Source organism: Ahaetulla prasina, chromosome 2, assembly GCF_028640845.1.
Source record: "Ahaetulla prasina isolate Xishuangbanna chromosome 2, ASM2864084v1, whole genome shotgun sequence".
NCBI lineage: Eukaryota > Metazoa > Chordata > Lepidosauria > Squamata > Colubridae > Ahaetulla > Ahaetulla prasina.
The window spans coordinates 83,894,861-83,917,474 of record NC_080540.1 but is presented as its reverse complement, the minus strand read 5'-3'; the positions used below and the strand labels follow the sequence as shown (position 1 = coordinate 83,917,474).

Sequence of the window (22,614 nt, the reverse complement as noted above, 5' to 3'; positions counted from 1 at the left end):
CAACCCCCTGCTCAGGCAGGAAACCCTACACCATCTCAGTCAGATGGTTATCCAACATTTTCTTAAAAATTTCCAGTGTTGGAGCATTCACAACTTCTGCAGGTAAGTCTTTTCACTTATTAATTGTTATAACTGTCAGGAAATTTCTCCTTAGTTCTAAGTTGCTTCTTTCTTTGATCAGTTTCCACCCATTGCTTCTTGTTCTACCCTCAGGTGCTTTGGAGAACAGCCAGACTCCCTCTTCTTTGTGGCAATCCCTGAGATATTGGAACACTGATATCATGTCTCCCCTAGTCCTTCTTTTTATTAAACTAGACATACCCAGTTCCTGCAACCGTTCTTCATATGTTTTAGCCTCCAGTCCCCTAATCATTATTATTATTTATTATTATTTATTGAATTTTTATACCGCCCTTCTCCCGAAGGACTCAGGGCGGTGTACAGCCGGAGATAAAATACAAAATATGTACAATTAAAACAAATTAAAACATATCAAAATTACAAAAATGGCTAATAATTAAAATTAAATTTAAAATATTTAAGAATATTAATAAAACCCCAATTTAAAATCAAACTATTATGCCAGTCCCGCTTGAATAAATAAGTATGTTTTTAGCTCACGACGGAAGGTCCGAAGATCAGGCATCTTTGTTGCTCTTCTCTGCACTCTTTCTAGAGTCTCAACATCCTTTTTCATCGTGGTGACCAAAACTGGATGCAATATTCCAAGTGTGGCCTTACCAAGGCATTATAAAGTGGCACTAACACTTCACGTGATCTTGATTCTATCCCTCTGTTTATGCAGCCCAGAACTGTGTTTGAAAATGTGTTATCTCCTGTAAATCACTGTTCTAAGATGCTGTTTATGACAAGTGTCTACTTTATCTTATGGACCATCTTAATTCCTTGTAGATAGAAATTGTGTTACAAGCTAACTCAAGCTGTTTGCATTAAGCAGTAGCTAACCAACTACATATTGCACCAATGCTCAGAATCCATGCTCTTGCTCTTTTGCTTTAAGAGAACATGGTCCAGGAGCAAAATGATCTGTATGGCTCTTTCTATCCTTTGTATGCTAAGGTTTTTAACCATAGATTCTAAATTGCACAATCTGCTGTAATCAATTGTTGAGTAAACACCAACGCACTAAGAAAAAGCCTTTTCTGCCCACCTTCAAGAAGTCCTCCTGCCTAATTCCATTATGACTGTGTCTTTCAGCTGTCAAAATGTCATCCCTTTAGACCATGGATGTCAAACTCGCAGTGTCACATTGCCGTCATGTGATGTTTTGCGACCTTTTTCCAATTTGAGGAGCTGGGGTGGGTGTGGCCTGCACGTGACACATCCAGCCTGTGGACCGCCAGTTTGACACCCCTGTTTTAGAGTTATCTCTGATTTTGGATTTTTCGTAATACCAACATAATCTCCACCCATGTGGTTTTAGTGTAATGTCTCATGTGGACAATTGATAGCATTTTAATTTTTGTCATATCACTATGAAAGTAGTACTGATGAGCCATTTTACAAAGGAAACTATTTCCAAGATCACAGAGGGGAAAAAAGCAGTATATACTCTAAGTGCTCAACTGTACAAGATGAATTAAGCAAATAGCAAATGAAAATGCCATATTAGTTCATTTTGGAGTAGAATCTCTCCAATAATTATTGTTTTCTCTCAGACTACCAAATGATAAGACATATGGCCACATAAACTCCAGCTTCTAGAAAGAGCACAAGAGACTTGTAATGACAGTCAAGTCATCTAAAAGATAAAGACAAATTCAACCTTCAGCTTTTGCAGAATTAACCATTCTCTGAACCCATACTGTCAAATGAAGCACTCAAACATCCTAACCAAAGTATTATTCAATTTAACAAGCTAGCTGAGTAGCATCTGTTATTATTTTAAAGCTAAAATTTCAAAGGAGAACTAATTGAGAATGTGTTCTGTTTTCTAAAACAATTCCAGAATTTCAGGTGCAATCCTCAATTCTCAATGTATGTTCAACATGGGAATGCAATAGATGTGCTTTCTTTATTTGTTTATGTATTCATGATAATGGAATAACCATGAAGATCACTTTTACTATCAGTTTTAACCCACATCTGGCTACATGATACCTATGAGTCCCTCTTTAGCATTCCAAAAATATTTCCCAGATTTCTATGAGAAAGGCTGTAGATTCAGCTTACCCGAAAACTGCCCATTGGCAAAAACGTATCTAAATGATTGTACTATTTTGTGTGTACACAAAAAATATTACACTGATATAATATATTCAGCGAATTCTTTTTAAACCCTCAGTGCCTGAGTATAATGACGTATCTTTCTGGCTTTAATGTTTACCAATTTAGTTTTTTAAACAAATATTTCCTAGCATCCTTTAGCAAATCATTTCTTCCGACATGGTAGAATTTGCACAATCCAGTTCATAAATATCCACATTCTGTGTTATATCAAATGCCATTTCCTTCATATTTTCTTCTGTATTGGAAGTCTACACCAGGAATTGGGGGCTTGGTCAACAGCATTTCTTCTGGATGCTATTTTTAGCATTAATGCTAAAATGTTTAATGCTAATTTTAATATTAATTAGTATTTGTTAATCTTATTATTGATATTGAATCACTATGGTTAATTTACCATTAACATTTCAGAGTTTATATTGGGGGTGGAGTGGTTAAATAGGAGCATGAGCATAAATTCAGCCCCTGGCTCTAGTATTCCAAATGTTTATGTAATGTAAGAAGAAGCACTTAAGATTGATTTGGTAAAAACACAAACTAAGTTTGTTTATTTGCTTGCTGGAACTTTTGATAATGGAATCGCTGGATAGAAAACCTAGAATCACTTGACCATCCACACTGGTCAGAAGTAACTCTTATTTTATTTATTTATTTATTTATCATATTTGTATACCGCCCTATCTCCCTAGGGATTCAGGGCGGTTCACAGGCAAATAAAAAAGGTACATATAAATACAAAATAAAATAACAGTTAAAAAGCTTATTCTACATGGCCCAATTTTTTTTAAAAACAATATAAATAATAAAACCCATTAAAACCAATATAAAATTTAAAATCTAATCCAATTTGTAACTTCATATGTCCAACTCTGTATCTTCCTGTAATTTTTAAAGCTTTTATCAGTACTGATGGTCCAATTGCTACAAGAACTATGTGTCTGACTTTCATGTGTACATGATTTTGTGCTTTACATGTAACAGTATTTTCTTGAACATGGCTCAGTAAGTAAAGGTAGCTGTGGCATCTCTTTAAACACAGATGTATTTAATGAGAATAGAGCTGGATGCAACAAAGCTGAACCAAATATAAACAAGTTTCACACAGAGTATGTGGCTGTAGTATTCCAAATGTAGATGTTGACTATACATATATTGTGCTGAAGCGTTATTTGAAAAAAAAACTGTGATGCATTATAGACTTAATCATAAACACAGACATATATGTATGCGCACACATACACTACATTTTGCTGACCTTTGGTAAACGCTCAGGGTCACCAGGATGCCTCGGGATGACTTTCTGTAACCTTTGGAAGCCATAGTCAATGGTTGGTTCATTCAAAGCTGGAACAAGAAAAATTGTAATTAAGCAAAACTGAATTTTTCACTAAAAATTCTTGAGTTCTTGAAGCTATCACAATTCTGGAGGATCTGAAGAAATTCATTTCCTAAAAGCTTTCTAGTCTATGTGTTTTCAACTTTTCCAGTGTTTTCTTATTGGGAGGAAAGTTTGTGGAACTTTTTTCTGTTTAGCTGTAAGGTTTTTAACTAATCTTTTAGTTTTTTTCTTTATTTATTTTCAGTCCTGAAACTTCACCATATTCTTCTATTTTTTTAAAAAATTAATTTGGGTTCAGTTTCTTGTTGATCTTCAACAAGGATAAAAATCAAATCATCTTGTATTGATTTTTAACTTGTATTTTTTTTTATTTCCATACCTTTAATTTCTATGTCTTGCCTAATATTTCTATGTAACACCTCCAATGTCAATGTAAATAGTAAAGGGGATAATGGACATCCTTGTCTTGTGCCTTTTTTTATATTAAAGTTGTCTGTCACATCCCCATTTACCATCACCTTTGCCGTTTGCTTGTGATATATTGCCTTAATCATGTTGATAAATCTCTCACCAAAGTCTATACATTTTAATTGTAATAATATGAATTGCCAGTTTATGTTATCAAATGCTTTCTGCATGTCTAGGAAGATCAATGCTATTTGTTTTCCCAGGTGTGCTTCATAGTATTCAATGTATTTAAGATCATTCTCATATTGTTTTTGATCTGTCTCTTGGGCAGGAAACTATTTTGATCAAGATGTATAAATTCATTCAAAACCCTTTTTAGTCTCTCTGCTAGTATTGAAGCATATATTTTGTAATTAGCATTCAATAAGGATATGAGTCTATAGTAGTGGTGGGTTGCTACCGGTTTGGCCTGGATCTTGCGAACTGGTAGTAACGGCGTCGGGACGCTCTGCCCACCTGCCCAGACGTCATCTCAGATGCTCTGCACAAGCTTCTGCGCATGTGCAGAAGTGTGCTCCCATTGTGAACCGGTAGCAAAGGTAAGTGGAACCCACCCCTTGTCTATAATTTTTTATCTTCATTAAATCTGGTGCCTCTGGTGGCTCAGCAGACTAAGTCTGTCTGTTATTAACACAGCTGCTTGCAATTACTGCAAGTTCAAGTCCCACCAGCCCAAGGTTGACACAGCCTTCCATCCATTATAAAGTAGGTAAAATGAGGACCCAGATTGTTGGAGGCAATAAAAGTTGACTTTGTATATAATATACAAATGGATGAAGACTATTGCTTAACATATTGTAAGCCGCCCTGAGTCTTCGGAGAAGGGCGGGATATAAATTCAAATAAAAAAAAAATCTGAATCTTCTTTCAGTATGAGGGTAATATTTGCTTCCATCCACGAATTTGCTACCTTCGCTTCTAACAATACTTCATTATAAACTTCCAACGCTGATGGGCATAAAGAGCTAATGAAGAGGATAGGCATTCAGATAGTCAAGAAAGTTAAATATTTAGGAATTCAACTAATGGCAAGGTGTGTAACTATTAAAGAAGACAACTATTATAAATTAGTGCAACAAATTAAAACAGATTTGGAGAAGTGGAAAATTTCAACCGTCGTTGATGGGAAGAATAGCTACTATAAAAAGGAATATCTTGCCAAGAATATTATATTTATTTCAAACAATACCGATAAAACTGGGAAAAAGAATTAAATAAAATAACAGTTAAAAGCTTATTCTACATGGCCCAATTTTTTAAAAATTAATTTGGGTTCAGTTTCTTGTTGATCTTCAACAAGGATAAAAATCAAATCATCTTGTATTGATTTTTAACTTGTATTTTTTTTTATTTCCATACCTTTAATTTCTATGTCTTGCCTAATATTTCTATGTAACACCTCCAATGTCAATGTAAATAGTAAAGGGGGTAATGGACATCCTTGTCTTGTGCCTTTTTTTATATTAAAGTTGTCTGTCACATCCCCATTTACCATCACCTTTGCCGTTTGCTTGTGATATATTGCCTTAATCATGTTGATAAATCTCTCACCAAAGTCTATACATTTTAATTGTAATAATATGAATTGCCAGTTTATGTTATCAAATGCTTTCTGCATGTCTAGGAAGATCAATGCTATTTGTTTTCCCAGGTGTGCTTCATAGTATTCAATGTATTTAAGATCATTCTCATATTGTTTTTGATCTGTCTCTTGGGCAGGAAACTATTTTGATCAAGATGTATAAATTCATTCAAAACCCTTTTTAGTCTCTCTGCTAGTATTGAAGCATATATTTTGTAATTAGCATTCAATAAGGATATGAGTCTATAGTAGTGGTGGGTTGCTACCGGTTTGGCCTGGATCTTGCGAACTGGTAGTAACGGCATCGGGACGCTCTGCCCACCTGCCCAGACGTCATCTCAGATGCTCTGCACAAGCTTCTGCGCATGTGCAGAAGTGTGCTCCCATTGTGAACCGGTAGCAAAGGTAAGTGGAACCCACCCCTTGTCTATAATTTTTAAAAATTAATTTGGGTTCAGTTTCTTGTTGATCTTCAACAAGGATAAAATCAAATCATCTTGTATTGATTTTTAACTTGTATTTTTTTTTATTTCCATACCTTTAATTTCTATGTCTTGCCTAATATTTCTATGTAACACCTCCAATGTCAATGTAAATAGTAAAGGGGATAATGGACATCCTTGTCTTGTGCCTTTTTTTATATTAAAGTTGTCTGTCACATCCCCATTTACCATCACCTTTGCCGTTTGCTTGTGATATATTGCCTTAATCATGTTGATAAATCTCTCACCAAAGTCTATACATTTTAATTGTAATAATATGAATTGCCAGTTTATGTTATCAAATGCTTTCTGCATGTCTAGGAAGATCAATGCTATTTGTTTTCCCAGGTGTGCTTCATAGTATTCAATGTATTTAAGATCATTCTCATATTGTTTTTGATCTGTCTCTTGGGCAGGAAACTATTTTGATCAAGATGTATAAATTCATTCAAAACCCTTTTTAGTCTCTCTGCTAGTATTGAAGCATATATTTTGTAATTAGCATTCAATAAGGATATGAGTCTATAGTAGTGGTGGGTTGCTACCGGTTTGGCCTGGATCTTGCGAACTGGTAGTAACGGCGTCGGGACGCTCTGCCCACCTGCCCAGACGTCATCTCAGATGCTCTGCACAAGCTTCTGCGCATGTGCAGAAGTGTGCTCCCATTGTGAACCGGTAGCAAAGGTAAGTGGAACCCACCCCTTGTCTATAATTTTTAAAAATTAATTTGGGTTCAGTTTCTTGTTGATCTTCAACAAGGATAAAATCAAATCATCTTGTATTGATTTTTAACTTGTATTTTTTTTTATTTCCATACCTTTAATTTCTATGTCTTGCCTAATATTTCTATGTAACACCTCCAATGTCAATGTAAATAGTAAAGGGGATAATGGACATCCTTGTCTTGTGCCTTTTTTTATATTAAAGTTGTCTGTCACATCCCCATTTACCATCACCTTTGCCGTTTGCTTGTGATATATTGCCTTAATCATGTTGATAAATCTCTCACCAAAGTCTATACATTTTAATTGTAATAATATGAATTGCCAGTTTATGTTATCAAATGCTTTCTGCATGTCTAGGAAGATCAATGCTATTTGTTTTCCCAGGTGTGCTTCATAGTATTCAATGTATTTAAGATCATTCTCATATTGTTTTTGATCTGTCTCTTGGGCAGGAAACTATTTTGATCAAGATGTATAAATTCATTCAAAACCCTTTTTAGTCTCTCTGCTAGTATTGAAGCATATATTTTGTAATTAGCATTCAATAAGGATATGAGTCTATAGTAGTGGTGGGTTGCTACCGGTTTGGCCTGGATCTTGCGAACTGGTAGTAACGGCGTCGGGACGCTCTGCCCACCTGCCCAGACGTCATCTCAGATGCTCTGCACAAGCTTCTGCGCATGTGCAGAAGTGTGCTCCCATTGTGAACCGGTAGCAAAGGTAAGTGGAACCCACCCCTTGTCTATAATTTTTAAAAATTAATTTGGGTTCAGTTTCTTGTTGATCTTCAACAAGGATAAAATCAAATCATCTTGTATTGATTTTTAACTTGTATTTTTTTTTATTTCCATACCTTTAATTTCTATGTCTTGCCTAATATTTCTATGTAACACCTCCAATGTCAATGTAAATAGTAAAGGGGATAATGGACATCCTTGTCTTGTGCCTTTTTTTATATTAAAGTTGTCTGTCACATCCCCATTTACCATCACCTTTGCCGTTTGCTTGTGATATATTGCCTTAATCATGTTGATAAATCTCTCACCAAAGTCTATACATTTTAATTGTAATAATATGAATTGCCAGTTTATGTTATCAAATGCTTTCTGCATGTCTAGGAAGATCAATGCTATTTGTTTTCCCAGGTGTGCTTCATAGTATTCAATGTATTTAAGATCATTCTCATATTGTTTTTGATCTGTCTCTTGGGCAGGAAACTATTTTGATCAAGATGTATAAATTCATTCAAAACCCTTTTTAGTCTCTCTGCTAGTATTGAAGCATATATTTTGTAATTAGCATTCAATAAGGATATGAGTCTATAGTAGTGGTGGGTTGCTACCGGTTTGGCCTGGATCTTGCGAACTGGTAGTAACGGCATCGGGACGCTCTGCCCACCTGCCCGGACGTCATCTCAGATGCTCTGCACAAGCTTCTGCGCATGTGCAGAAGTGTGCTCCCATTGTGAACCGGTAGCAAAGGTAAGTGGAACCCACCCCTTGTCTATAATTTTTAAAAATTAATTTGGGTTCAGTTTCTTGTTGATCTTCAACAAGGATAAAATCAAATCATCTTGTATTGATTTTTAACTTGTATTTTTTTTTATTTCCATACCTTTAATTTCTATGTCTTGCCTAATATTTCTATGTAACACCTCCAATGTCAATGTAAATAGTAAAGGGGATAATGGACATCCTTGTCTTGTGCCTTTTTTTATATTAAAGTTGTCTGTCACATCCCCATTTACCATCACCTTTGCCGTTTGCTTGTGATATATTGCCTTAATCATGTTGATAAATCTCTCACCAAAGTCTATACATTTTAATTGTAATAATATGAATTGCCAGTTTATGTTATCAAATGCTTTCTGCATGTCTAGGAAGATCAATGCTATTTGTTTTCCCAGGTGTGCTTCATAGTATTCAATGTATTTAAGATCATTCTCATATTGTTTTTGATCTGTCTCTTGGGCAGGAAACTATTTTGATCAAGATGTATAAATTCATTCAAAACCCTTTTTAGTCTCTCTGCTAGTATTGAAGCATATATTTTGTAATTAGCATTCAATAAGGATATGAGTCTATAGTAGTGGTGGGTTGCTACCGGTTTGGCCTGGATCTTGCGAACTGGTAGTAACGGCATCGGGACGCTCTGCCCACCTGCCCGGACGTCATCTCAGATGCTCTGCACAAGCTTCTGCGCATGTGCAGAAGTGTGCTCCCATTGTGAACCGGTAGCAAAGGTAAGTGGAACCCACCCCTTGTCTATAATTTTTTATCTTCATTAAACCTGGTGCCTCTGGTGGCTCAGCAGACTAAGTCTGTCTGTTATTAACACAGCTGCTTGCAATTACTGCAAGTTCAAGTCCCACCAGCCCAAGGTTGACACAGCCTTCCATCCATTATAAAGTAGGTAAAATGAGGACCCAGATTGTTGGAGGCAATAAAAGTTGACTTTGTATATAATATACAAATGGATGAAGACTATTGCTTAACATATTGTAAGCCGCCCTGAGTCTTCGGAGAAGGGCGGGATATAAATTCAAATTAAAAAAAAATCTGAATCTTCTTTCAGTATGAGGGTAATATTTGCTTCCATCCACGAATTTGCTACCTTCGCTTCTAACAATATTTCATTATAAACTTCCAACGCTGATGGGCATAAAGAGCTAATGAAGAGGATAGGCATTCAGATAGTCAAGAAAGTTAAATATTTAGGAATTCAACTAATGGCAAGGTGTGTAACTATTAAAGAAGACAACTATTATAAATTAGTGCAACAAATTAAAACAGATTTGGAGAAGTGGAAAATTTCAACCGTCGTTGATGGGAAGAATGGTTAAGTAAACATTATTATTGTTGCTGTTGTTATTATTATTATCAATACTAATGTAATGAACACTGTTGTAAATATTTTGATTACTATTTTCTAAAACTATTTGTACTCAGACAACACACACTGTTTAATTGAAAATGGAATTTTTATAAGTTATAAAATAAAAAACTTGGAAAGAAAAAAAAGGAAGGTTGTGGAACTGAACCAAAACAAAGCAAGACAAAAGGCCCATCACTTTTCACTTTTATGACATATATGATCCCATTTATATATGCAGCCATGCATAGTTTCCTTATGATATTAACAAGACGCCTTTGATATGGAAAATGAAGAAAGAAATTCTGCCTAAGCCAATACTACTCAAAGCAAAAAAAAAAAAAATCACAAGAAGTGATACATATGAAGAACCCAAAGAAGAGTTAAAAAGTGCATGTAACTAATTGCTCATATGCCAGGTTCTAAAATTTGAGCATCTGTGTGAAATGATGGTAACTTTCTATTTGGGAAATGATTAGTACTATTAATATTATATTTTATAAACACTGACCTGAAATCATGGAAATTTTGGTCAATATTGCTTTACTTATTAAACATGAACATTTATGACCACTTTTCTTTTCAGAAAACAAAAGCTACAAGCAGCTTGACCAAATATGTAACATCCATTAAGCAACATCAGAAGATGCCAACACAGTAAGACCTCAAACATTCTAAAAGTAAAACAAAATGAACGTTTAGGAATCTATGTACATAGAATAAAAGCATATTTATAACATGGCAAAATAAGAGTTTTTGCCTTTGGAGATGATTAGAAATATTTTTGTTGGACATTATACCGGATAAGTACAATAAAAGGAATATCTTGCCAAGAATATTATATTTTATAAACACTGACCTGAAATCATGGAAATTTTGGTCAATATTGCTTTACTTATTAAACATGAACATTTATGACCACTTTTCTTTTCAGAAAACAAAAGCTACAAGCAGCTTGACCAAATATGTAACATCCATTAAGCAACATCAGAAGATGCCAACACAGTAAGACCTCAAACATTCTAAAAGTAAAACAAAATGAACGTTCAGGAATCTATGTACATAGAATAAAAGCATATTTTATAACATGGCAAAATAAGAGTTTTGCCTTTGGAGATGATTAGAAATATTTTTGTTGGACATTATACCGGATAAGTACAATAAAAGGAATATCTTGCCAAGAATATTATATTTTATAAACACTGACCTGAAATCATGGAAATTTTGGTCAATATTGCTTTACTTATTAAACATGAACATTTATGACCACTTTTCTTTTCAGAAAACAAAAGCTACAAGCAGCATGACCAAATATGTAACATCCATTAAGCAACATCAGAAGATGCCAACACAGTAAGACCTCAAACATTCTAAAAGTAAAACAAAATGAACGTTTAGGAATCTATGTACATAGAATAAAAGCATATTTATAACATGGCAAAATAAGAGTTTTGCCTTTGGAGATGATTAGAAATATTTTTGTTGGACATTATACCGGATAAGTACAATAAAAGGAATATCTTGCCAAGAATATTATATTTTATAAACACTGACCTGAAATCATGGAAATTTTGGTCAATATTGCTTTACTTATTAAACATGAACATTTATGACCACTTTTCTTTTCAGAAAACAAAAGCTACAAGCAGCTTGACCAAATATGTAACATCCATTAAGCAACATCAGAAGATGCCAACACAGTAAGACCTCAAACATTCTAAAAGTAAAACAAAATGAACGTTTAGGAATCTATGTACATAGAATAAAAGCATATTTATAACATGGCAAAATAAGAGTTTTTGCCTTTGGAGATGATTAGAAATATTTTTGTTGGACATTATACCGGATAAGTACAATAAAAGGAATATCTTGCCAAGAATATTATATTTTATAAACACTGACCTGAAATCATGGAAATTTTGGTCAATATTGCTTTACTTATTAAACATGAACATTTATGACCACTTTTCTTTTCAGAAAACAAAAGCTACAAGCAGCTTGACCAAATATGTAACATCCATTAAGCAACATCAGAAGATGCCAACACAGTAAGACCTCAAACATTCTAAAAGTAAAACAAAATGAACGTTTAGGAATCTATGTACATAGAATAAAAGCATATTTATAACATGGCAAAATAAGAGTTTTTGCCTTTGGAGATGATTAGAAATATTTTACAAAGTCAACTTATTGCCCCCCCAACAATCTGGGTCCTCATTTTACCTACCTTATAAAGGATGGAAGGCTGAGTCAACCTTGGGCCGGGCTCGAACCTGCAGTAATTGCAGGCTACTGTGTTCTTAATAACAGGCTTTTACCAGCGTGAGCTAAACCAATCACTATCCTCTATTATTGAAATATCCAATAAACTCTACTCTGAGTCAGAGTTTATTCTTTGGCGTTTTAATATCAGGTGTCACAATGTTTTACATTTCAATGGGATATTTGCAATTAAGCAAGTGTCTTGCTTGGGAAATAAGTAAATAATCTAAAAAAACAGATCTAAAGAAACAACACTTGCTATCCTTCAAAGAAATAAATAAAACGGAATCTTCACCTTACCCTAATGAAATTCAGGATTAACTTGTTACTTTATACAGCTGAATAAATGGATTCATTTATTGATTCTTGGAAGTTTTTCCTTGTTTTTAATGAGAGAGGCAACCTCCTCCACCATTCTTAAAAGTGTTCCTTCATTTTCCCCAGGAAATGAAATCCCCCTATAAATGTTTTTCCATAGATAAAAAAAATTAATGACTTTTTAAAAAAATCTTTTAGACTGAGTAACACTTTTATTTGTGTTTGTAACATTCATCCATACGTTAAAAACAAAGTTAACATATGCTATAAAAATGCTTTCCCATTACCCTAAGTTTCAAAAGTACATTGAAAGTAGTCCTGATTTTAAAGAAGGTATTAAATTCAAATAGGTCCCAAGGCTAATGGAAGCAATTTGTGTACCAACCCAAACTGACTGGCCTACTTTTCAAAATACAGATATGATAATCTCATGATTTTAAAAGGACATTTAAATTGAAAGACTGTGAATATAGTATATAATTATACCAATAGCACCCTTTAACTTGTCAGCTTGTAAATCTAAATGGCTATCAATCATTTCTAAAGAGGAAATAAACCTTAAAATTCTTTGATTGACTGTGCTTACTTTTTATGTTTTTTTAAAAAAAGAAATGGAAAAAATGGATTAAAGTGGCCAGAAATCCATTTACAAAAATACATTATTTTACATAGGTGAGTAAAAAGCCAGTAATTATACTTCCCAAAGACATCTAAATCAAAGAAAGTACTTTGCCTCACTTATGTATTTTAAGTTGTATGGAAGTTCAGATAAGTTTTTTATTAAAATATTTTTCTAAACAAAATGCTTATTGAAATAACTAATAGAATACCATTTTCATTTAAGGTAATGCAACCATTTTTGCAAATATGAGATTTAAGCCATTTTCTCCTATCTAAACAATAAACTTTCAACTTGTCTCTTGTGTGAATTAACTAAAATTATACCCAGGTGTCTGTCTATGCTCATGCATGAGTTAAGGCACAATATTTATTATTCTTTCCATTTTATGAATTACTATTTAAACCCTTGAGGAAGAACTTTCTTTGAGTGCAGTCAGGCTTAGAAATTCTTTATGCAGCGTACTTAAAATTGTACCTTAAAATTCTTTGATTGACTGTGCTTACTTTTTATGTTTTTTAAAAAATCTTTTAGACTGAGTAACACTTTTATTTGTGTTTGTAACATTCATCCATACGTTAAAAACAAAGTTAACATATGCTATAAAATGCTTTCCCATTACCCTAAGTTTCAAAAGTACATTGAAAGTAGTCCTGATTTTAAAGAAGGTATTAAATTCAAATAGGTCCCAAGGCTAATGGAAGCAATTTGTGTACCAACCCAAACTGACTGGCCTACTTTTCAAAATACAGATATGATAATCTCATGATTTTAAAAGGACATTTAAATTGAAAGACTGTGAATATAGTATATAATTATACCAATAGCACCCTTTAACTTGTCAGCTTGTAAATCTAAATGGCTATCAATCATTTCTAAAGAGGAAATAAACCTTAAAATTCTTTGATTGACTGTGCTTACTTTTTATGTTTTTTAAAAAATCTTTTAGACTGAGTAACACTTTTATTTGTGTTTGTAACATTCATCCATACGTTAAAAACAAAGTTAACATATGCTATAAAATGCTTTCCCATTACCCTAAGTTTCAAAAGTACATTGAAAGTAGTCCTGATTTTAAAGAAGGTATTAAATTCAAATAGGTCCCAAGGCTAATGGAAGCAATTTGTGTACCAACCCAAACTGACTGGCCTACTTTTCAAAATACAGATATGATAATCTCATGATTTTAAAAGGACATTTAAATTGAAAGACTGTGAATATAGTATATAATTATACCAATAGCACCCTTTAACTTGTCAGCTTGTAAATCTAAATGGCTATCAATCATTTCTAAAGAGGAAATAAACCTTAAAATTCCAAAACATTCCATACAATAATAAAAATAAATAAATAAGTTTTTATTAAAATATTTTTCTAAACAAAATGCTTATTGAAATAACTAATAGAATACCATTTTCATTTAAGGTAATGCAACCATTTTTGCAAATATGAGATTTAAGCCATTTTCTCCTATCTAAACAATAAACTTTCAACTTGTCTCTTGTGTGAATTAACTAAAATTATACCCAGGTGTCTGTCTATGCTCATGCATGAGTTAAGGCACAATATTTATTATTCTTTCCATTTTATGAATTACTATTTAAACCCTTGAGGAAGAACTTTCTTTGAGTGCAGTCAGGCTTAGAAATTCTTTATGCAGCGTACTTAAAATTGTACCTTAAAATTCTTTGATTGACTGTGCTTACTTTTTATGTTTTTTTAAAAAAAGAAATGGAAAAAATGGATTAAAGTGGCCAGAAATCCATTTACAAAAATACATTATTTTACATAGGTGAGTAAAAAGCCAGTAATTATACTTCCCAAAGACATCTAAATCAAAGAAAGTACTTTGCCTCACTTATGTATTTTAAGTTGTATGGAAGTTCAGATAAGTTTTTTATTAAAATATTTTTCTAAACAAAATGCTTATTGAAATAACTAATAGAATACCATTTTCATTTAAGGTAATGCAACCATTTTTGCAAATATGAGATTTAAGCCATTTTCTCCTATCTAAACAATAAACTTTCAACTTGTCTCTTGTGTGAATTAACTAAAATTATACCCAGGTGTCTGTCTATGCTCATGCATGAGTTAAGGCACAATATTTATTATTCTTTCCATTTTATGAATTACTATTTAAACCCTTGAGGAAGAACTTTCTTTGAGTGCAGTCAGGCTTAGAAATTCTTTATGCAGCGTACTTAAAATTGTACCTTAAAAATTCCAAAACATTCCATACAATAATAAAATAAATAAAATTGTACTTTAGATGAATTTCTTTTAATATGCTTTAGAAATAACAGTATTATGTATACAATCGAATGATCGTTTTCATAATTGTGAATAGACAGAATGTATGTTCTGCTTTTTAACAGATTTTGAAGATCTTTCTTATCTTTCTTATTTCAATATTTTGTATTAAGAAGGGCTGTTGATGTACCAGTAAAGTTTTCATTGTTGATTAAATGACTGATGCATAAGAAACATCTATTTCAAGACACATTCTCATCTTGCAGCTGGATGATTGACATTTGTATCAGCAATTAAAAGAACCTGTTCAAATATCATAGCTTGGGAAACTTGTTCAAATGTAATGGGAATAATTGAATTAGATACATTTCAACATTATTATTTGAGGAAAAATAAACACACTATAGGGGAAATATTTTGAAAATATCTCAGGGCACATCCAGAAACAAATCAATGCAATTTATATTCCAAGCGCTCCTGATTTCTTTTCATTTTAATACTTCTATCTATATTATTGAAATAACTAATAGAATACCATTTTCATTTAAGGTAATGCAACCATTTTTGCAAATATGAGATTTAAGCCATTTTCTCCTATCTAAACAATAAACTTTCAACTTGTCTCTTGTGTGAATTAACTAAAATTATACCCAGGTGTCTGTCTATGCTCATGCATGAGTTAAGGCACAATATTTATTATTCTTTCCATTTTATGAATTACTATTTAAACCCTTGAGGAAGAACTTTCTTTGAGTGCAGTCAGGCTTAGAAATTCTTTATGCAGCGTACTTAAAATTGTACCTTAAAATTCTTTGATTGACTGTGCTTACTTTTTATGTTTTTTAAAAAATCTTTTAGACTGAGTAACACTTTTATTTGTGTTTGTAACATTCATCCATACGTTAAAAACAAAGTTAACATATGCTATAAAAATGCTTTCCCATTACCCTAAGTTTCAAAAGTACATTGAAAGTAGTCCTGATTTTAAAGAAGGTATTAAATTCAAATAGGTCCCAAGGCTAATGGAAGCAATTTGTGTACCAACCCAAACTGACTGGCCTACTTTTCAAAATACAGATATGATAATCTCATGATTTTAAAAGGACATTTAAATTGAAAGACTGTGAATATAGTATATAATTATACCAATAGCACCCTTTAACTTGTCAGCTTGTAAATCTAAATGGCTATCAATCATTTCTAAAGAGGAAATAAACCTTAAAATTCTTTGATTGACTGTGCTTACTTTTTATGTTTTTTTAAAAAAAGAAATGGAAAAAATGGATTAAAGTGGCCAGAAATCCATTTACAAAAATACATTATTTTACATAGGTGAGTAAAAAGCCAGTAATTATACTTCCCAAAGACATCTAAATCAAAGAAAGTACTTTGCCTCACTTATGTATTTTAAGTTGTATGGAAGTTCAGATAAGTTTTTTATTAAAATATTTTTCTAAACAAAATGCTTATTGAAATAACTAATAGAATACCATTTTCATTTAAGGTAATGCAACCATTTTTGCAAATATGAGATTTAAGCCATTTTCTCCTATCTAAACAATAAACTTTCAACTTGTCTCTTGTGTGAATTAACTAAAATTATACCCAGGTGTCTGTCTATGCTCATGCATGAGTTAAGGCACAATATTTATTATTCTTTCCACCTTTTTAACTCTTTAACTCTAATATAACTCTATTATATATATTTTAGTTTGTAGGTTTAAGCAGTAACCTGAGAGCTTAACCTTTGTTGATATTTAAATCCTTCATTTTACTCTTTAAAACTCCAAAACAGATCCTGGCTTCATCCACTTCTGAAGTGTAGTACTTAGCTAGCAAAGAGAACAGCTTTGCTACCTAGGGTGTGGAGTGTGGTGGTGCGGGGTGGGGGTGGGTGGGGGGTGTTGCACAGTTGTATTTTCAACTAATCTATAAGGCTCAATCCTGCGGAAACTTGCTTCAGGTCCTCATAGTAAATATGCAAAGAATGAATAAAGCTCTGAACACACCATATTTGTTCATGTTCTCTACCATATTCAATTCAGTACATTAAATATTAGCACTGTCACATTTCTAGACAACTCCTATAGCTTGAATAACATACTGGGGCAAAATATAACCTGTCTATCTGGCATACAACCATCCCAACAGAAAACATGCAACTTTTCTTTGAACTTTTACATACATATATACCAGGTGCGGGTTTCAAAACCCATTGCCACCAGTTTGCTTGTGGGTGCGCTTGCGCAGAAGCATCCGGGTGGGTGGGTGGAGCCTCCCACCACTACCGCTACCAGTTCGCCCGATTTGGGGCAAACCAGTAGCAACCTACCACTGATATATACATGCATATGTGCATTTATCCATATATCCTTGATATTCTTTTCCTGTCTTTTTTGTTTAGGAAATATGTCAAAGAAGGCAATGGCAAATCAATTCTTCTCTAGCAGTACTTGTTAGTCACTGATTAAACAAATTGATAATTGCCTCTTAAAATTAGTATACACATTTTTTAAAAATAAACAACACTGATTGTGTAGGAAGGAAAGCAACCTAGTATATATCCAACATAATTCTACTTCAAATTCTTAGTAATGCATTTTCTTAACAAAAAAGGCAAAAAAACCATCAAAATCCACTTTGCACACACATGCTCAATTGAAAACTTATATCCTGAGAATCTTCTATCTAAAGAACATTTTTTAAATATAGTCTTAATTTTTAAAGAAATACTATTTTGGGCATGATTATATAATTGTAAATTTCAATTGGCAATGGAAGTGGCTGTCAAAAATTCTACAAGGACAGAAGTCTGGTTTTAAATATGTTCCTGCAAGGCTAATTCAGAAATTTCTTCCTTTAACAACAATTGAGATCTTAAAAGTATTCCTGAGGATTTCTTTTTCTGAATGGTCCTGCAGCCTGATGCCATTCTTTAGTCAAATAGAAGAATATATAGTTAAAAGCAAATGTAAACTTTTAATTTTATAGCAACTTGGGAGTCTGAAGAAACATTTCCCAACTATGTCAGACTGCCAACTAGCAGCTGTGTCACTGGTTTCTCCTTACCACTGATCTTTACTCAAAAACTAGTGGAAGGTTGCAGTTTAATTACTGTTATTAAGAAGATTCTGCCCATACAGGGCTGTTGTGCTTTGCCTCTCTTGCTAATCATGAGCCTGACAGAAAGATGCCACCGCTTTAAGAATCCACTCATGAAAGGGAATGTTCATAAGACAACCTGGAAAGCTTCCCAAACTAGCAGGGAACTGCTCTGCTCACATGAGATCTGAAGCATTTTTTTCAAATGAAGAAGTCCTGTTTCTATGTAATGTCTTCCAGAATTTTGATTTAAAAAAAAAAAAAAGGGCTGTGGCCATTTTGAACATTCCAGAAACACAAAATTACACTTCAAACAGAATTTTTAAAATTGGAATGTGTGTCACTCAAGCACTCCTTCCATTTCAGTATCTTCAATTTCTTCTTCGTTATGAAAGACTAATGTGTGGATGGCCACATAACCCAGCCATCTACAATATTATACAGGGTAGATAGGGATATTTTAATGAAAAGAGACACCTGTCAAGTACGGATCTGGTTAAGAAAACACATGAGAGAGCATTTTATGTAATTGGACTATGAATCATTCTTCCTATCATTGGATGTTATCTAATATAACGTATCGAATATTTATGAAATTGCTATATTTAAAGAAAAATTCTAAGGTGATATTATAACTAGAAAAATCTATGCAAATATACCCTGGCCTCAGAATCAATTTATTTAAACTTTTAGTTGCAATATGAAGAAAGAAATGTGGCTCTAAATCAATCTGAAAGAGTGTATCCCTGGTAAGTTTTGTTACAAAGTCTTTTAAAAAATAATATAAATATATTATATCAAAAAGTCAGGAACTGCCCTGATCAATAGATAAACTGGATGAATAAATCTAATAGGTTCATCCACCTGCTTGTATTATTACAATTGGTATGAAAATGACCAAAGTATCCAATTAAAAGGTTTATTAACTAATATTTTGAAGTGGAAAATATTGGAAGTAATCTATCTTGTTCCCTACAATTTTTAAAAATATAAAATCTGAAACATTAATATTAAGATTTATAAATATTTTTTTTTGTTTTAAAATAAATAGGTTTTATTTTATGAATAGATAGCAACTGTGATTAATTTACCATGATTTTATATTATTAAAGAATTTGTCCTGTTTTTTCACACCTAGCACTTCCCATCTTTCAAAATGTGCAGGTTTACTTTTGGAGTTAATGATGTTTAATACATGCCCAGGGCTTCTTCAATTGACTACATGCTTCCACTTCACCTTGCAGGATGTAGTCATACTAAAAATAAAATCACAAAGCATTCTACTATTAATCATATCTTCAGCAATCAGCTAGGAACATGACAAAGTATTGTTTAGCTATTCTACATAAAACATAGAATATGCACATGCATGGCTGTTGTACAAAATTAAGTTTAAACACACATACAAACATACTTGGCTGTGAAGGAGCTTTATCAAACCAGTAGCCCCTTGATAAATTTATTTATTTATTTATTTATTTGATTTTTATACCGCCCTTCTCCCGAAGGACTCAGGGCGGTGTACAGGCAAGATAAAACAATACAATATACAGATTAAAATACCATTTAAAAAACTTATTTAAATTAGCCTAACATTAAAAAATTTCCATACTAAAAACCCCGTTTAAAAATTGATAAAAGATAAAATTCAATTTAAGACAGCCCCGCGCAAATAAAAAGATGCGTCTTCAGTTCGCGACGGAATGTCCAAAGGTCAGGTATTTGGCGTAAACCCGGGGGAAGTTCGTTCCAGAGTGTGGGAGCCCCCACAGAGAAGGACCTTCCCCTGGGGGCCGCCAGCCGACATTGCTTGGCGGACAGCACCCTGAGAAGTCCCTCTCTGTGAGAGCGTACGGGTCGGTAGGAGGCATGTGGTAACAGCAGGCGGTCCCGTAAGTACCCAGGCCCTAAGCCAAAATGGGCCTTAAGAACTCGTTTAAATTCATTCCAAAGTCTTGTATAGTTTACTGATTCTAAAAGAGAAACTTCTGGACACTGGTATATATTCAGTTCTTAGAAACAACCAGCAGGAGAAAGAATGACAACATTATTACCCTAAGATTGATTAACAGGTACATTTAAATTATTTACCTTTAAAAAAACAAACACTTGTCTTATGTTCCTAGGGGAATGGATGTGACATTCTGGAGCTTCCAGTAGCTTCTAGCACCAGCAATAATAGTCACCCTGGTAATTGTCCAGCTGATGTCCTCAACAGTTTTAACAATAACTGTTATCGGGAGGAGGAAATCATAGCAACCTGCCTGATAAACATGTTTCCTTGCCCTCACACCCTGGTGAGCACCGTGACAGTCTACTTTTATCATCCAGGGTGTGCTCAGAATGAGCTTAGAACAGCAATTGCCAGGAATAGGCAGGCGATAAACTGCATTGATTTAACACATCTTGTTTTCAATCATGCTCGGATTTTCTGAGCACGCATTTTTCCTGTACTTCAGCTTGTAGCTTTTATCTGACGAGCTGATCCCTTTTCACTGGAAAATGAAAAGGTCGCACAATAAGACACGGTTTACTGGAACTCCAACACGCATCGGAGAAAGTATTTTAGATAAATACTGGCAGACTACTGAAGCTGAATTTCAACACCACAATTGCTTAACAACAATACTTATTATACTCCCAGAACAAGCCTACAAGCATCTTATACCTGACAGCAGGCACCAAGTTAAGAGGCAGCAACTGAAAAAAAAAACAAAAAACACCCTTATCTATGTCTCTTTAAAGATGAAATGCTCCTTTGATAAACTTTTATAAATGTCCATAAATCCAGGAAAAGCTAACTGCTTTTTTCAGCTGTATTCACAAGCCCATATCCCTTTGGCCATATATAATGGGAAAGCTATTTTTTATTTCATAGAAATTGAACCTAGGTAATGACCAGCTACAAATGCTTAGGCAAAAAACATTCTCTAAGGCAGAAATGGAAGCATGCCTTTTGATAATTAACACTGCTGATTTATTTAGAATCAGACAGCAAGTCATGATTCAGTTTTATAGAACATTTCCCTACCAGGTCATGATATCTAACATCTGGTTAGCATCATCTATCTTGATTAGCTGAAACTTTCCCATCTTATCTGAGAAGAAGGGCTAAAGAATCACTTGCTGTAAGCCAGGCTGCTCTTGTAAACTCGCTTCAGAATTTTTTAGGAGAAACATATAGAAAAAGTCAATTCCCACAAGGACAGAAACCACGCCTTGTACTAATAGGATCAGAGACACAGCAAAACATGAACAAAATGGGAAAAGGTCAAGGATACATCTGCCTAGTTTTCTATATTCTGTGGTATTATTTAGACATTCAAGGTCTAGACTCACTGATGCAGCTTCATGACTTTATCTGCGCATGTCCAAGATGGCGGCCGCACCGCTGAACAGCTGATGCGACGACGGGCCTATTTCGGGCCAGACCGGGTGGGGGGGGGTCTTTTTGACAGCTTGGACCCCCCGCCCGGGTAGATGAGAGTGCGGTGAGTCGGAGGATGGGCAAACTGAGGCGGGGCGTCTCCGGGTTCCCTTAGGAGGAGTCCCGGAGCGTTCTCCCTCCGGCGGTGCGGCCGACGATGGCGGCGGCCCGGCCTTTTCCAGCGGCCGGGCCTTTTCCAGCAGCGGCAGCGGTCCGGCCTTCTCCAGGCCGGGCGGCAGCGGTCTGGCTGGGCGGCAGCGGCCCGGCTTTTCCAGCGGCGGCGGCGGCGGCGGTGGCGGCGGTGGCGGCGGCGGCGGCGGCGGTGGCGGCGGCCTGGCTTGGCCCTGCTTCAGGAGGCCTAGAGCCTCTCCCTTTGTCCCCTCGTCTGCGGTGCCGGTGGTGTGAGCAGCCTGGCCTTTTCCAGCGGCGGCGGTGGCGGCGGCGGCGGCGGCGGCGGCCTGGCCTGGAGGCTCTTTCTCCCCGGCAGCGGTAGTGTCGGTGGCGGTGGCGGCGGTGGCGGCGGCCTGGTTGGACCGGCTTGGCCAGGGCCTAGCCTGTTGGTGGTTGACTGGGTCCGGCGAACTGTGGCATGACCCAGCAAACCCGGCGGGTGAGTGGCCTATTCCAGCTGGAGGCCTGGCTTAGCGGCCACGAAGAGGCCCGATGGTCGCCTTCTTTGTCATCTTGAAGGTTGTCCACGGGTCCAGGGGACGCCCTCGCTACCATCTAGAGGACGTCTATGGACCGTCTATGGGGGCTTTTTGAGTCCTTTGCCCCCCCCCCCCGGACTTTTGGAGAGAGATGCCTCGTCGGTGGAGCAGCTTGGCCCATTAGGCGCGTGTTTCGTCCTCTTTGTCAACTTGAAGGACGATCACGGGCCATGTAGGCACCTTTTTACCATCTTTGAGGATGCCCATGG

At 35.0% G+C, this 22,614-nt stretch overlaps 1 protein-coding gene across 5 annotated transcripts in view; it reads right to left on the bottom strand.

Moving 5' to 3' along the window:
• The window catches only part of EBF1 (EBF transcription factor 1), a 412,485-nt gene that overhangs the window by 29,796 nt on the left and 360,075 nt on the right, over positions 1 to 22,614 (bottom strand). For all 5 annotated transcript variants that reach the window (XM_058168521.1, XM_058168522.1, XM_058168524.1 and 2 more), the window contains exon 11: positions 3,503 to 3,591. In XM_058168521.1, the coding sequence (XP_058024504.1) occupies positions 3,503 to 3,591 (89 nt within the window). The remainder of the gene's footprint in view (positions 1 to 3,502; positions 3,592 to 22,614) is intronic.